The sequence below is a fragment of the Nothobranchius furzeri genome, chromosome 10 (assembly GCF_043380555.1).
Source record: "Nothobranchius furzeri strain GRZ-AD chromosome 10, NfurGRZ-RIMD1, whole genome shotgun sequence".
NCBI lineage: Eukaryota > Metazoa > Chordata > Actinopteri > Cyprinodontiformes > Nothobranchiidae > Nothobranchius > Nothobranchius furzeri.
Window position 1 is genome coordinate 50,286,484 of NC_091750.1, and position 15,650 is coordinate 50,302,133.

The window sequence follows — 15,650 nt, forward strand, 5'->3', positions numbered from 1 at the left end:
ACTTTGAGGCCATCCTCTGCATCCTGGATACAGCCTCGCTCATACAACTCCTGAGGGACATTGATGATTTTCTTCTTCTGGTTATTTTCTGTCCAGTCAATGGTCAAGCCTGAACCCCCGCCCCAAAGAATACATGTTTGTCATCAGTTAAATGAGATATTAACAAACTCAAGGAAGTTGGCTCTACCTGCCCCGCTCCAAGGTAGAGTTGGAATACCCGCTGTCTGAGCAACGATGGAGGAAGCAATTTTGTCACCAAGTGCCCACATAGCCTGACTTGGAGGACCTAAGAAGGCAGTTAAACAAAATCTATTAAGTACTTTTAACTAAACTAGAGGAAAAACAGAAAAAAAAAAGATGAAAATACTCATTTACCCATAAAAGCAATGCCATGCTTGTGAAGGAGTTCTGGGAGTTTGGGATTCTCTGAGGCATGACCCCATCCAGCCCACACAGCCTGCAAAATACAAGCACATTTTTAAAAATGATTTTGTAAAAGCTGAAATGTGCAAGAATTAATCTGTACCTGAACAGGTATGCGCTTGGCGATGTCTAGAATGAGCTCCACGTTGGCGTAGTTGTTGTTGTTAGTTCCTCCGGGCACAGGCACATAATGGTCTGCCATCTTGATGTATTCTGTAAAACATGAAACATTTATTTATAAAACAGCCTGCTTCCACAAGCCGGAGATCAGATCATTCCAGGTAGTTTAGGCTCACCTGCGTTAGCCTTCAGGTCTTCTGGGGTCACCATGACGACAAAACGGATTGCTCTTTCATTGCGGAACATCTCGTAGGCCCAGCGGCGGATGGAGCGCATGCACTTAACAGCTGCGATGCCGTTGTTGGCAATAAGAACCTGGATATAAAACATAATTGAATTTGTAATGTTGATTTGCTTCGATAATGTCGTTGAGTGAGAAAAATGTTCTGCTCCTCTGTTACCTTTTCGATGACCTTGTTGCCACCAAAGCGAGTGACGAATTCCGCAGGTGATGCAACAGTGAAGTCTCTCTGGAGATCAACCCGCCTGCGATCTCTCCCTTGTTTCACCAGGTGCAGCCCTGACATGCTTGGCCTGTTTGAAAAAAATAACAAAGTAGCGTCAGACCTCTAGCTTTGGAAAGAAAAAAGAACTGATAAAAGCTTTTCATTAAACTGCAGAAAGCCAACTATCCTGAGCAGTAGCTCACGTAAGTTCAAGTTTACAGACAATAACGACACTGATATCACCTTAAATCAATGAGAAGGCTGCCACTCCAGCAGGACAGGGTTTAACTACTTAATATGTTATTTGTTTGTTTGTGTACAGAAAAAAAAACAAACAAGCAAAACTTTTAAAACTACTGAGGAAAGGTAGTTGAGATGGACCGACATGGATTTTTCTATTGCTGATAACGATAAGTAGAGGTTGTGGTCAGCTGATCTCTAGGCATGTTAAAATCTCTCTGACAACAGCAGAAACACATTTCTGAACCTGAATCCGTTTTTTAACACACTAACCAATTCTTTAATCTTCATTTTGTGTCCTGCTCAGAATTAAATCACAAATTTAACCAAAGTTAACCAAACAAATTGATAAAAATACCAAGTATCAAATATACAAAACAGGTAAATACAAAACTCTCAGTTCATAGTTTTAAGCATTTATTAAGTAAATTCTTTTTCAGAAATGTAAATATACATTATACAGGCTGCCCTCGGCCCTGCCTGACTTTAAATTGGCTCTGCTAAAGATGTAGCCGGCCAAGCCATCCTATATATGTGAATATATAGTCTGGCCATGATCCATCGACAGAGCTTTGTCATGAGGTGGAATCTATGGTTGTCTTTCAAACGGTCTCTTCACACAATTGGACAGGTGCTTGGACCAATCAGAGCAACGTAACGTCTTCATTACTATGAAAATCACTCAATGGGGCAGTCCGCCATACATCTTTGAAGAGGCAAAATCATCATTTTTCTATATAAAGAACTTAATATTTCAAAGAAAACCCCAAATCTAAATAGTCCAAAGTTAAAGTTAAAGTCCCATTAGTCATCATACACGGATGAAATTCATCTCCTCATTTGACCCATCCCTGTGTGGAGCAGTGAGCTGCAGCTGTGCCTGTGCTCAGGAACTATTTGGTGGTTTGAGTTGATGCCAAAGACATTTCAAACCAACTCCATTCCATCTTTGTAGTTTTTCCCCATCACAGCTCTGGTGCTAAGCCCGCTCAACGTCTCCCTACGGCACTGTGAACGGCCAGATCGAAACGGGCCAATGGAAGCGTGGTTAGACTGACCTGCAGAGCAAAATCTTTTTTTATTGCTACGGTTCTTCTAGATTTTTAGCTTACTAAAGAGGAAAATCACTATATATATGAAAACCAGGTGAAAATCGGCCTGATATACCCCTCTAGCCCCAAAAAGATAGAATAAGCGAGCATTTCGGCCTGATATACCCCTCTAGCCCCAAAAAGATAGAATAAGCGAGCATTTCCATTAATCAGACTCCACTGAAATAATAGCTTTGAGGTAATGTAGTAGCACACGTAAGAAGTTTATCTACCAGCTGGTGGGCATGGCAGAGTCTGAGCCCGTTTGTCTGGCTGGCTTCTAGGGCCCGATACTGAAATAGTTGCATAATGACAGGAATGAATGTCACAATACAAAAAGATTGCAACTAACTTAGTTGCAAACACACCGATTCCAATCTGGCCTTGGGTGTCCCATCCAGTATTTCTAGAATCTAAAATGCCCTCCAGTCTTTTGCAAATTCACCTCCCACTTCCTAGAAACTGAAGCTGTTTGAGCTGGAACCACAAACCCTAAGTGCTTTAAACGGTTCCTCTACACTACATCATACACAATCATAGAAAATATGTATACGTTTAATTGAACTAAAACGAGAAAGCATCTGGAACACAAACGCAGACACCCAGAGTTGGTGTGGAGTTTTTCAGAAGTGCCTCCACCTCTGGATGTGACAAATCTCAGCATGTCAGGAAGCCTAGTGCAAGTTTGACGCACAGAGAGACCACAGACTGCTGCATCGTTTAATAATGTCCCATAAGTGATGAATATGTCCTTTTACCTGCTGGGTGAAAGGTTTCTGTCTGTAAAGATTTCACAACTTCCCTAAAACCAACACTCTGGAATGTTGGCCTGCTCCTTTGGAATACCTCACAGGTCTCAGTAAACAGAAAAATCCTTAACTCCTGGGAAACTGCCTTTCTCAGATGAACTGTAAAAATAAGAGCTGAAGAGCATGCTCCCTGATCCCTCTGACCGTTGCTTTACACCACGTGTGTCAGACACAACGCCCGTGCGCAGAGCATTTTTATGTGGCCCGCGAGATAAATATCAAAAATATATTAAAACTGACCCGCTGGCCGATTTTACCGCAAAGACTACAACTCCGATGATGCTTTGCGGCGTTAGCATGGAGCAGAAGCCCACCCCCAAACCCCCAACACCCCTACCGCCCCTTTGAGTTTTTTCCAGCATCTGCTGCCGGTGTCTGCAGCTCAGCTATTTGCCGACGTTGAAGCCCAGAAATGGAGATTCTAGCCGCTCAGTAATGTGTTCACGACTGAAAGAGAAAGTTGTCCAACTGACTTCCAGACAGAGCTGATATAACTCCAGCGAGCAGCGACATGCTCAAACCAGCATGACTCTGTGGCTGCTGTCGTTTTTATTTTTTCTCCCCGACACACAACAACGTGGTCAAGCTGCTCAGACATGTTCATCAGAACAAACCTATGTGAGCACCTGTTGTCATCTAATGTTGTTATTATTATGATGAAGATGAACAAAACAACAGGAGTCTCCTCCTCAGCTCAGATCAGTCCCATGACGCAGGTATCTGGCTGGAACAGGTGAGCATCACAGTAAACCAGTGGAGCAAACGGAGCTTTAAATATGTTGGTTTTATGCTCTTTTTCTGCTCAAAACATGAAAGTTAACAGGTGAGATACAGTATTTTCATTTAAGATAAAATGATATTTTCGTTTTATTGTTGGCCCGTGAGCAAAGATTTAACCTACAGTAAACAGGAAGTGGAAAGGCTGCAGATAGATGAATAGAATAGAAAATCCCTTTATTGTTCCTCAGTGGGGAAAGCTAGACGTCACAGCAGCGATGACACTTATTACAGGAGAAAAAAGGAGAATAAAAAATAAGAAAAATGAATAAACAAGAAAACATAAATCCTGAATAGATTTTAAAAATGCTGAATATACCACAAGTAATGAATACCACTGATGTCTTTTATTTCAAACTGACTTGCTCGTGTGTAATTTGGTTATTCCACATTCAGTGTTAATACAGAAATAAGTTTGTTTCCAAATTAAAAGGTGCAAAATTGCATAAATGTTGATGAAGAAAATGTGCAAATTTGCCATCACTTTTTCAAAAAATATTAAGTTTGGCCCGCGACTTCGTCCCAGATTTTCATTTCGGCCCATTGTGAATTTGACTTTGACACCCCTGCTTTACACGAACAAATCTAATTTTAGATTATCTTGATAATGCTGCAATTAGAAAGCTTTATGACTGAACAAAACAGCTTCAGGTTTGGACTCTAACCTCAGATTGTTAATGGGCCCATCGATGTGATCAAAACCTCCGTCGGTCGTGCTGTCAGAGCTCCCAGAAGAAGGTGACAGTGAGCGGATGTCCTTGTCCTCCTGCGGCATGTCTGCCTTCCCCTGGTTTTCATCCTCCGAGTTCTCCTCCGATATGGATCCCACGAGGAAGTGAGACTGCAAAGTGCCAATGGTGGGATTCATCCTAGGAGCGCCGTCCTGCTGCGCCATGGCTGGGCCACATGAACAGGCTGCCAACACTGATAAAGGAGCAAAGCAACAGTAGTAGTTATAAAGAAGGACCAGAGTTCAAATCACAGACCTGGAACATGATGCTGTTTGTCTAATTGCAAAACTGGGTTGCATAAACTTAAGTTTGAATGATAATGCAAGTGATATTGCAACATTTGGATCCAAAACTGAGCTACAAAACTCCTGGAAAAGCATCAAGAGGTCATCGTCGTCCATTCACGGATGATGGTGAAATGTTTAATACATTCATTACAAAATTAAAGGGAAAACGTATATGTTAAAAATCAATAAATGAAATTGATCCGTGACAAGTTACTTGTTTATCTAATGCAAACACAATACACTTTACGGTAATGGTGTAAAATTAGCAGACTGTTGGGTTTTACCTGCACATCTGACTTACTAGTGAGCAACGACAATAAAAAGCTACATTTCTAGATCACAACTGTCAACTACTTGCAGATGCAACCGCAAACTTTTCTTCTTCTGCGTGAAAAAGGGAAGCCTCTCAGGTAAAGGCACACCTTAGCTATTGATAACTGCTCGCGCGACCAGAAAAACAAGCACTACAACCAGACACGCCGCACAGGTGAACACCCCCACAGGGACGGTAACAACGGCAGCGGCTACATTAGCTCAGCGGCCAAAACCGATCCCCAGAACAACATCAGTACACAACTTTAGCCGACTTGACGTTACCTGTCAAAGCTAGCTCCCACCGATTTACCGTACAGCCGCTAAGGATATGCAAAGGCAACTACGCTAATACAGCTAGCTTACCGGCAGGAGCTAATGCCATAATAATGTGACAGTAAACCGCCAGACCGGTGTACTGTACTGCAGCATGGGCGTCATGTACGTCCTACCGGTGCTGGCTAAACATCCAGGTTTCCAACTTACCGGTGGAGATAAACCGACAGGTTATCCTGATAGTTAAGTCAAACAAATTAGTGAATTAACCGTGTCTGTCGGACATGTCTGTGTGCAGAGATGATGAAATAAAACAAAAAGAAAAAAATCACACCATGATGAGGTCACGGAGCTCCGACCGACAGCCTAACAGCTGAGAGTGGGGTGATGTGGTGATTCGTTAGGAGGTTACTCCTGGGCGATGACCTACGACTGGGACTTCCGGTATAGAACTAGTTACAGCAGAAAAGACACCACGCTGGAGGAAATTAATTTAAAATATACAAACAGTTACCGGGATGATCATTTCAGAAAAACAACAACAACTATATGTTATATTATAATTAATTTAAACACGTGCGTGCCTGCGCGCGCGCGCGCGCGTGTGTGTGTTTACTTAAATTATTTACACTTTCAGGTAAGGTTCAAAATGCAAACGAAACATGCTTTTTGTGATGTTTTACGGACATTTGTCATAGTTCATTTTTAATTGTATTCAAGTTAATTGTTTGTAAAAAATGACTGTAATGTAAGCAAGTGACTCTATATTGAAAACACCCCCGTCTTCAATGAAGACAAATAAAAGTGTATTTGGTTTTGGAATGTATGGCAGTTTAATTTGTGGCGTGCATTCTAAACACGATGTTGGAAAACAAAATAAATTAATGTTACGGATTTTATTAGTTAAAATGTAACAAAAAGTAGTACTTTTTTAACTGAAATCATTTCCTGATTTTGCTTACTTCTTTTTATTTTGCCTTACTTAAATCTTTTTTGTTGTTTTTCCACTAATCATTTGTTTTTAATTATTTGTATTTATTTTCAATTATCTGTATTCATTTTTTTCTTTATTCTCTTGTCTTTTTTGGCTTTAGATCATGTTTTAATTTTGATTTAGATTTATTTATCTATCTATTTATTTATTTATTTATTGTGAAACAGATCTTTGTAATAAACTTTACATAGAATTACATTTTCTATTGAAAACATCTATTTCATTTAGATCTAGGATTGTTCTGCGTGAGGTGATCCAATCAAATGGCACAGACGTCTTGTGGGCGGGGTTTGCAGGAGCTGGTCGTTAAACATGCAGGTGCACGTGCAATTTAAAGCCCGTGTTGTTTATTCACATCCATTTATATACAGACATCTATAAATGTTGCTGCTAATCTATTTTTTGCTGAAAAGAGGCACTGTGATAAAGACATCCCGTTTAGCTGTTGTTAAAAAATATATGTATATATATTTAGTTATACATATGTCACAACAAAACAGGACAACTCCTTTTATACAACGCATTAATTTCCACAGCTAAAACAAACTATGAAGAAGAATCAACTTATCAATTCTCTTAATAAAAGTCACAACTCTTAACCACTAGATGGAGACAGATGCCTGCAGTTTCAATTCACAAGCCTCAGGTTTCAGTTTTGGTTGTAAATTAAAGAGTTAATGCATTAAATTGCATGCTTGAAGTGCATTTAATTTAGTTCAGATGTAACAAAACACATTCAATGTGTCTCCTGTTTACACAAATCTAAATGTGTCACTTTGTTTTCTTCTAAAACCACATCATTTACATAAAATTATCAGTTCATAACTGCTTTCATAAAACTGCTGTTCGTTTTTTTTTGGGGGGGGGGGGGGGATTCTTCTCCCTAGAAGACAGATTAGCTTTAAGATCTTGCTTTAGCACAGGCTTAACCTAGCATAAACTATTTATGTTGAATGCGACATAAAATGTCAGTTCTTTAAGCTGATTGTGTAGACATGTTTTTAACAATTGAAAATACATTAAAATACATTGAGTCTTCTTCCAGCATAGAACTATACCTACCAGCTGTGTTGCACCAATGAATCCCTGAAAAGTATTACTTTAAGAACTCCTGCTAAGCTTTACTTACGGGAGGTGTTTTAATGCCACATTAATGGTCTTGAGTCCGCAGAGTGGCTGGGCTCTCCCTTAGAGATTGGGTGAGAAGCTCAGTAATCTTGGAGGGGCTCGGAGTAGATCCGCTGCTCTTCCACATCAAGTGGAGTCAGTTGAGGTGGCTTGGGCATCATAGGATGCCTCCTGGACGCCTCCCTGTAGAAATTTTCCGGGCACATCCAACAAGGAGGAGATCTAAAGGAAGACCCAGGACATGCTGGAGGGACTATGTCTCTCAGCTGGCCAGGGAACGCCTTCGGATTCCCCCGGAGGAGCTGGCCCAAGTGGCTGGGGAGAGGGATGTCTGGGCATAGGCTACTGCCCCCGTGAACCAACTCTGGATAAGTGGACGAAAATGGATGGATGGTGCCTTAATGTTTTAGAAATTTCAAATTATTTTTTTTTTTGCCAGGAAACATCGCTGTTGAATTCTTATTTACATTTTTAACTCATTTGTTTATTTTAGTCCGTCGATTCAAACATTTGCGTTAGTCCTATAGGGGACACCCTTTATTTTAAATCTTCTGTTAGCTTTTTTTTCAAACATCAACAAACAGTTTCAGCCACTTAAATTCAAAGTGATTACCATCGATTATCTCATTACACTGCCACCTGCCAAGGGACAGGATATAGCAGAAGCTTATAAACATTCAATTGATTCAATCAATGCAAAATTTGGAACTTGGAAGGATTTAATCAGCTGGGGGAGCAAGTCTGTTCTGAACCCATAAAGGCCAACTGAACACCACATATTACTGAAGAGCACACATTAAAACCACACTGACTCGGTGATGCATAGGATGGCTTGCGTCCACTCAGACTCCTGAGACACCTGCAATGGAAAATCAGACCTAATTCATGTTTCTCTCAGCCTATATTTAAGGTCTGGGGTTGACGTGCTGTAGACAGGTCAAGGTCGGTTAGGATTTGATGGGTGGTTTTAACCAAAAATGTTACCAGTTCTACATTTCAGTAATCATCTCTATTGACAGAAATTCACAATGTATTCTCATATTAGACTCAAATCTCAGATCTGTTGCCTTATTTTAACATCAAGAAAGACGACATATGTGACCTCTCCTGCATCTGTTTTTCTAGAAGACTGATTACAGCAGGTGTGTTGACTTGTGTTTGTAAAAAAAAACAAGTATACCTTCAGAATAAACATACTTCAGAAGAATGGATCACTATAAAACAATTGCTTTCATTTTCATCACCTTTTTCTTTTTAGAATAGCTCTTTAACAACCACTAAAACAAGGACATCTGACTAAAACAGCTATAATTACGACCCTATAAAAACTTTTCACCAAACTCTTTTTATTCTGCAGGTATTTATTTATTTATGTATTTAATTACTTATTTATTTTGTTGATTCTGACCTATTTTATAAAGTAAAGGAGGTTTTTTGCCCACTGGAAATATTTCTTGCTGCAGAGAGAAAAAAATTATGCTTCTCATTTCATTGTTTTTGTCCTTTCATAAAAAAAATTTGAGCTAGTTCTCAAAATTTGTCTATTTAATGCATTTTATGCTGAAATGTCTCCTAAATGAAAGTATTTCTTTCAGCAATGTTGATTACAGTATTTTACTCAGACAGGACTTACAATACCGTGTATGTTTTATATTCTAGATCCGTTTGAGTATGCCTTGCCACACTGTTTAAGGTGTGGTTGACTGAAAAAAAACATTTTTAATGATTATTTCTGATTTTAATTGGTCACTCTGAGTTTTTCTTGAAAGCTGAACCTGAAAACAGTGTCCTACACTTATCTTCTGCATTAGACTGATAGAAAATAAGTAGTGAAATGCTAGGATCTGAAAATCCTCACATTGTGATGTCACACTGTGAATTTGCATTCATGACCTCGCCCATCTTGGCTCACGCCCGCCTACAGGAGGGCTTTTTATAAAATTTTCACTGCAAGGAGAGGGAGTGGAGAGTGTGTTAGTGATAGTGAACTTTGCAACATGACTGAATGTGTTCAGTTAGCCAATCAGAAGCGAGGTGTGAGCATATTGTTAGTAATAATGAGCAATCCTGTTGTTTTCAGCCCACCTCTGCACCAGCAAACTTCTGCATCTCAGACCAGGAGCATCATAGTGTCTTGTTTGTATTTAATGACTCATAAGGCATTGATTTACCCCAGAGAACGCTGCAAATGTCTAGAATAAACGAGTAAACCACACGTTTAAGACTGAATTATTTACAATTACAACAATTAGGTCTGCCTTAAAGAGATCATTCAGATTTTTGAAGTGGGATCGGACCATCCATCTCTCCATTTTCTTCACCCGCTTATCCTCGCAGGGTCGTGGGGGAGCTGGTTGCTATCTCCAGCTGTCTCCGGGCATGCAAGAGGGGTACACTCTGGACAGACTGCCAGTCCATCGCAGGGCAACAGACACACACACACACACACACACACACACACACACACACACACACACACACACACACACACACACACACACACACACACGTGTTTTTATAGGTTTTTGTGGACTACTTTTTCTGAGTTGTTTGTGTGGACTCTGACTTCCACTATAGCCAGAATGGTGCAAAAAATATGTTTAACTCCAGGTGGGACAAAGGAAGCTTCCTCTAGGATTTTGGTTGTGTGGACCGGGTAAATGTCCACACAATGGTGAATGTCCACACAATGTTGGTCTCCCGTAAGGGGTGGGTCCACACAAACCCATAAAGACAAGTGCACACACACACACACACACACACACACACACACACACACACACACACACACACACACACACGCACGCACGCACGCACGCACGCACACACACACACACACACACACACATACACACACCTAAGGGTGATTTAAAGAGACCAATGAACCTAACAGTCATGTTTTTGGACCGTGGGAGGAAGCTGGAGCACTCGGAGAGAACCCACGCATGCACAGGGAGAACATGCAAACTCCATGCAGAAAGATCCCAGGCTGGGAAGCGAAACCAGGACCTTCTTGCTGCAAGGCAACGGCGGACCATAATTTAAAAAAAAATATATCAACGCCATTGCAGAATGGAAAACCTTACCTGACCTAGTCAAAAAGTGTCCAAAAGTGTCCACCAATAAATGGACAGATTATTGCTATAAATCAACTTAAAAGATTAGGTTAACCTCCTAGACATATTCTGATCCGGGCTGGACAATGGAATCTTCTTTCCAAAGCCATTTAAACTCTTAGGAGGTAAACACTGCATCCACGCACTGGTCTGATCAGTCTTAAACAGTCTACATCCTCCAAAGGAACTTCATTCTGTGCGTTAACACAGATGAAGGAAATAACCTTAACGCTAACCTTTTCAATTTTTTTTGCATGGATTTCTATAGTCTGAACACATCTCACCAGCCGCATAAAATTAAGGAATGTCCTGATCATTTTTGCAGAAATAAGCATGCAATCATCTGATGATGGCAGGCTGTGCTTGAACTAGGCAAAAACTCATCCGTTTTTAAGCTAATTAAAAAAATAGAATGATGATAGAAAAATGTCCTAACACTAACTAAATAATAATTTTAAATAAGACTAAATAATATTAAACTGAGTTTAGATCTCTGTTGCATCTTTAAAAGTGATAGCATCTTGACACAGTCGGTGAAATAGAAGATTCAATCATGAAGGTTAATTCAAATAACAAGGGAACCAATCCAGTTATCTTCAGAGAATATTTATTTTAAGTGCTTTTCAAGTGCAACTTCATAACTTTAGAGCGGTACAGGACATCATCAAAAGAGCCCCTGGTTTTGGGCGGACAGGTCCTTAGCAAAGTCCTCGGTTCATAACTGCAAGTGACACTCAAGTCTCTGCTTCCAGATTTGGACAGCTCGAGTTGTGAAGGTGACCTAGCAGGCAGCTGGTTGGTTAGCAGATTTTGGCAAAAAGAGAAAGAAGGGATCTGATATGGACTGAATCTAAGCCAGGGTTGAGCGACAACGTGACGATGGATTCTTGAGTGAGACGGGGTGGTGGAGCGGGATGGAAAAGCCGGAGCAATCTCAGCTGGCGGTGCTGTGTAGGGGTATGGATATGGGACCATCCCTCCTAAAGGTGATAGTGATGCTCCCTGTTTGGAAAAGTAAACTTGTTAATACACCTTCTTAACTCCATGCAGGTTATGTAAATCAGTTAAAGCCGCTGTTTTCTTTTACTCAGGCTTGTGTGGAGATGTTATGAGTGGTCAGAATCATTTTTTCCTGGTTGTGGCAGTACAGCAAATATCTGTAAATTCCAAGAATTTTCTTGGTAATCGCCACAAGGTGCCACCAGAGGGCCGGCTAACTTAGAACTCAACAGTAGTAGAGAGAGAAAAGCTGTCATTTGACCACAGTCTTGGCCGCCTCACACTCCCTGACCCTGACACACACTCGCACATAGAAACGGCAGCACTTTTTCTAGTCTGCAGCAGGTCTTTTTGCTCGAAGCCACATGACAAACTTGCAGTGCCACTCAGATTAAGGCATGTTCACAAGCTAATATACAACATTTCACTGCAGTTCAGGCAAAAGTGCATGGCCACGTCACCATTTTCCCTGCTAAACACTTGCATCACTGTGTGTTACTTTATACACACAGGCTAACTGTCATCACACACGCTCTCTGGTCCAAACACAAAACAACAAAAGAGTCGAAGTATGAGATCAAATTGAAAAATGCGCGACAGAACAGCTCGTGACACTGCTAGCAACAACAAAACTCATGCACTCTTCATAGCTCTCACTCAAAATCATCGGAGCATTTTTATAGCTTGTAAAATATCTCCTATGTAGGCCGCGTCCTCATTAGCTGTTAGCTTAACTAGCCCGTGGGAATCCTCATGTGTTCTATTGTCTAAGATCACCTGGACCTCTGTCTGCTGCAGGTAAGATACTGACATATGTACCAAACTACTCCGAGTTACTCCAACAAAAACAAATTAGCCTTTTATGTTATAGGTCAACAGGGGTGAAAGCAATGGATTTCATCAAGTAATAATCACATTTAACACCTTTGCCACTCTACTGACACTGACAGATAAGATTAAAGATAATTTAATGAATAAAAATCTCTTCTAAAATTTTCAGTTAGGAGTTATTTTCCTTCTTACAGCCATGTATCTCTATTTACCCATAGAAATGCAAGGAAAATATCTAAGTGATCTATTAACTGTGATCCGGTCTTCACCTCAGAGGTTTCCTTGCTGATTATCGTGGTACCTTCGTTGGTGAACGTCTCAAAGTTGGCTGATATTTGCTTTGTGATGGGTAGTTGCATTGGCTGACATTTAGGTCCGAATTACACCTTAAGATGTCCGTTTTAATGAGTGTTAGCCGGACAAAAACATCTTAAAATAAATGAGTCAAATTGGTGAAATAAAAGAATGTAATGTACTTTCTGAAACATACCTGAGAGGCCAGATTGTGCTGTGGGAGGTGAAACGGAGCTGAACTGGGAATCCTACAATGAGAGAAACCTCTATTTTCAAAGTCACTTATTCTAGGCAAAGAAGAAATTCGAGGCTCCACGTCGACTGTGGAAAACAACGAAGGCTTCATTGGCAGCAGTGCTGGCTGGACCAAAACGGGTGCCTCCACTCTACAAGACGGGTGGTGGTAAACACCAGAAATGTCAAAAGTTTGACAGCAATCGTCACTGAGGGTCGATGGCTGAGATCGCAACATCCCAGGCAAGATGCCATCTTTGATTTTACTCCTTTGGTTTGCAGAATAACCAAAGTCCATAGGGTATCTGTCATCCAGCATGCAGTGCACTGTTTTCTCCTCTATTCCGTTCTGGTTACTGTTGTTGCTCTCAAAAAAATCAGAGCTGTTTTGCAGCCTTTCCTTTTTTCTCAGAGTCAAAGAATGTGCAGTTCTGGCTTCAAAAGCGTCGTCATCTTGTGGATCAGCGTCGGAATCGCTTCCAATAATGTTGTCATCTGTAGAAAAATGAAAAAGAACATTTCTAGAGTTGTTGGGCCTCATTGATGGCCTGCAGCTCATGTTCAGTCGACCTACCATGACAGGTTGGTGTGGACATCAGAGGGCTGCTCACCAGTTCCAGAGGAGAATAAAAAGACTCGTTGGTGCCTGGCTGTTCAGATGAGTCATCAGAATCACAACAGTCCTGGTCTCCTTCACTCAGGTCCTGTTTACTCCTGTGGTTTAAACACTACATTGAGTTAAACATGAACCCATGCACTCGTGCAAGATGTTTAAGGCTTCAAGAATACCTCTTTTCTCGTCTCCCATTTCCAGTGTCTCTAAATCCTTTGGCAAAGGGATTGTTGTCAATTTTTAGCTGTGTTATCTTCATGAAAACAGAGAGAAAATGTTCTAGTCAGTAACGGAAATGCAACCTTGTGCAGTGACGGACGAGTGGGAGGACATTCATTTCACCTTTTCATTCTGATAGGCAGTGACAGCGATGAACTCTGTCTCTTGGAAAACGTAAGTCCGGAAGGTGCTGTATGGAAGCTTCATGATGTCATTGGCTCTCACAATGTGGAATCTGGGTTGGTATTTATGCATGGAGTTTAAAATAGTCTGCAAAGATAGGTAAAGGTGGTTTTAGAGCTTAAGCTTCTATTTTAGCTTCCAAGTTATGGAAAACAAATCAGCTAAATAAAGTTACGAGCACAAAGAAGGACTTACAAATCCATGTTTGTCTGAAATGTTATTGGTCAGTTTGAGTTTATGAAATGCCACAGGCTTGCTCATCCACTCTTCTCCTTTGGATGGACTGTCTGGGTGGATGTACATACGCTTCGGCATCTCTGGGTCAGCTTTTCCAGCCACCGTCCAGCGAGAGTTGTGAAACTTGTAGCGGCAGTCATCAACCGTCACAATGTCCATCAGCAGGATGTACTTTGCTCGCTCATCCAGCCCGGTCACACGCACTTTAAAGGGAGGAAACATCCTCCTGAAAGAGAGTCAAGGAGGACAAAACTGGAAGGCAAATACCAATTATTTAAAATAAGTGTGAGCCTCCTGCAGATTTGGGGGCACATTTAACCAATTTCAGTGCCAATTATTTAATTTATCTGTCAGAAACCAGTTACTGAAAAACTATATGAAATTTAACACCTAGAACTGCACTTTTAAATGAAGTTGCACATGCACGATTTCTTTGTGAGCTATTTATTTGCTCTGCTTACCTCCCAGTTTTAGTGATAACCATCTCAGTTCCCATTTTGTGAAATTCACTCCATAAATCTTTAAACTCCAGAGTAACTTTCGGTTCATCATCCACCCACTCTTCGGGCTGCAGACTCTTCAGGCGCGGCGGGTTCGCTGGCCGGTTCCGGAGCTCCAGAGCTGCGCGCAGCCGTGCGTCACAGGCAGACTGCTCCGCGGAGACCTCCGGAAGAATCGGAACATGGAGAAGCGAAGGCTGGGCGCTGGAGTTGAAGGCTGGTAATGAAAATTTGTCTGATTTATGAACTTGGAAAGGATGGTAAGCCATGAGCGCTGTGGAGACACGATATCACATCGGCGCATTTGGATAAAATTTCACTTAGTTCTGTTTATAGGCGTCTGAATTAAAAAAATACATAAAGTAAAAACAAAATTCGACATCTTCAAAAGTAAACGGTCCACTGACAGATCTACCCCACTGCGCCCTGGAGTTCGTGCGTAAAGGCGCGCCAAGAAGCGCCAGAATCTGTCCTTTGAACTTGTGAGACAAAGTTCCAGGACAGCGCGTCAACAGTGGGCGCGGTTTCAGGGTCTCAGACGTAACACTTTGTCCTGGTGAAGGGCAGCATGGACCAGTGAATGACTGCGTTAGATCTATGGCTGATTGGAGCATTTTTACTGACAACCCAACAGTGCAACGTTCTAGATCAAATAAGCTCAATATGATGCACAGATTTATAAACACATTTTTACTTGATTAGCAGTTCATTGGAAAACAATTTCACTGCTCTAACATATTCTGTTTTACTGTTTTCCCAGGCCGAATATAGTTTTTTTTCTTCCATGAAA

General features: G+C 41.1%; 2 protein-coding genes across 7 annotated transcripts in view; both read right to left on the reverse strand.

The window, feature by feature from the left end:
- acaca (acetyl-CoA carboxylase alpha) overlaps positions 1 to 5,949 on the reverse strand; it is a 42,184-nt gene extending 36,235 nt beyond the window's left edge. For 5 of the 6 annotated variants that reach the window (XM_070555738.1, XM_070555739.1, XM_070555737.1 and 2 more), the window contains exons 1-8: positions 5,847 to 5,949; positions 4,572 to 4,830; positions 945 to 1,077; positions 720 to 858; positions 527 to 636; positions 376 to 457; positions 188 to 286; positions 3 to 109 (exon numbers count right to left, since the gene is read on the reverse strand). In XM_070555738.1, coding sequence (XP_070411839.1) covers positions 3 to 109; positions 188 to 286; positions 376 to 457; positions 527 to 636; positions 720 to 858; positions 945 to 1,077; positions 4,572 to 4,801 — 900 coding nt within the window. In that variant the 5' untranslated portion in view covers positions 4,802 to 4,830; positions 5,847 to 5,949. Of the gene's footprint in view, positions 1 to 2; positions 110 to 187; positions 287 to 375; positions 458 to 526; positions 637 to 719; positions 859 to 944; positions 1,078 to 4,571; positions 4,831 to 5,722; positions 5,750 to 5,846 lie in introns of those variants that run through there. The other variant, XM_015961105.3, reaches the window with a different exon arrangement.
- Positions 5,950 to 11,340: 5,391 nt separating this feature from the next.
- On the reverse strand, positions 11,341 to 15,319 carry LOC107386806 (T-box transcription factor TBX3). The gene is made up of 7 exons (XM_054730646.2): positions 14,822 to 15,319; positions 14,319 to 14,586; positions 14,064 to 14,210; positions 13,898 to 13,974; positions 13,683 to 13,822; positions 13,071 to 13,603; positions 11,341 to 11,752 (listed from the first exon to the last, which is right to left on the reverse strand). Exons 1-7 carry the CDS (start codon positions 15,127 to 15,129, stop codon positions 11,363 to 11,365), a joined length of 1,863 nt encoding a protein of 620 aa, XP_054586621.2. The 5' UTR covers positions 15,130 to 15,319; the 3' UTR covers positions 11,341 to 11,362.
- Between the last annotated feature and the right edge of the window lie 331 nt (positions 15,320 to 15,650).

Coding starts and splice junctions, on each gene's coding strand:
- LOC107386806 (XM_054730646.2), bottom strand. CDS start 15,129: ATGGCTTACCATCCTTTCCAAGTTCATAAATCAGACAAATTTTCATTA. Junction 13,975..14,063: donor CTGCCTATCAGAATGAAAAG/GTGAAATGAATG, acceptor GTTTTCATGAAG/ATAACACAGCTAAAAATTGA. Junction 13,604..13,682: donor GTCCACACCAACCTGTCATG/GTAGGTCGACTG, acceptor ATTTTTCTACAG/ATGACAACATTATTGGAAGC.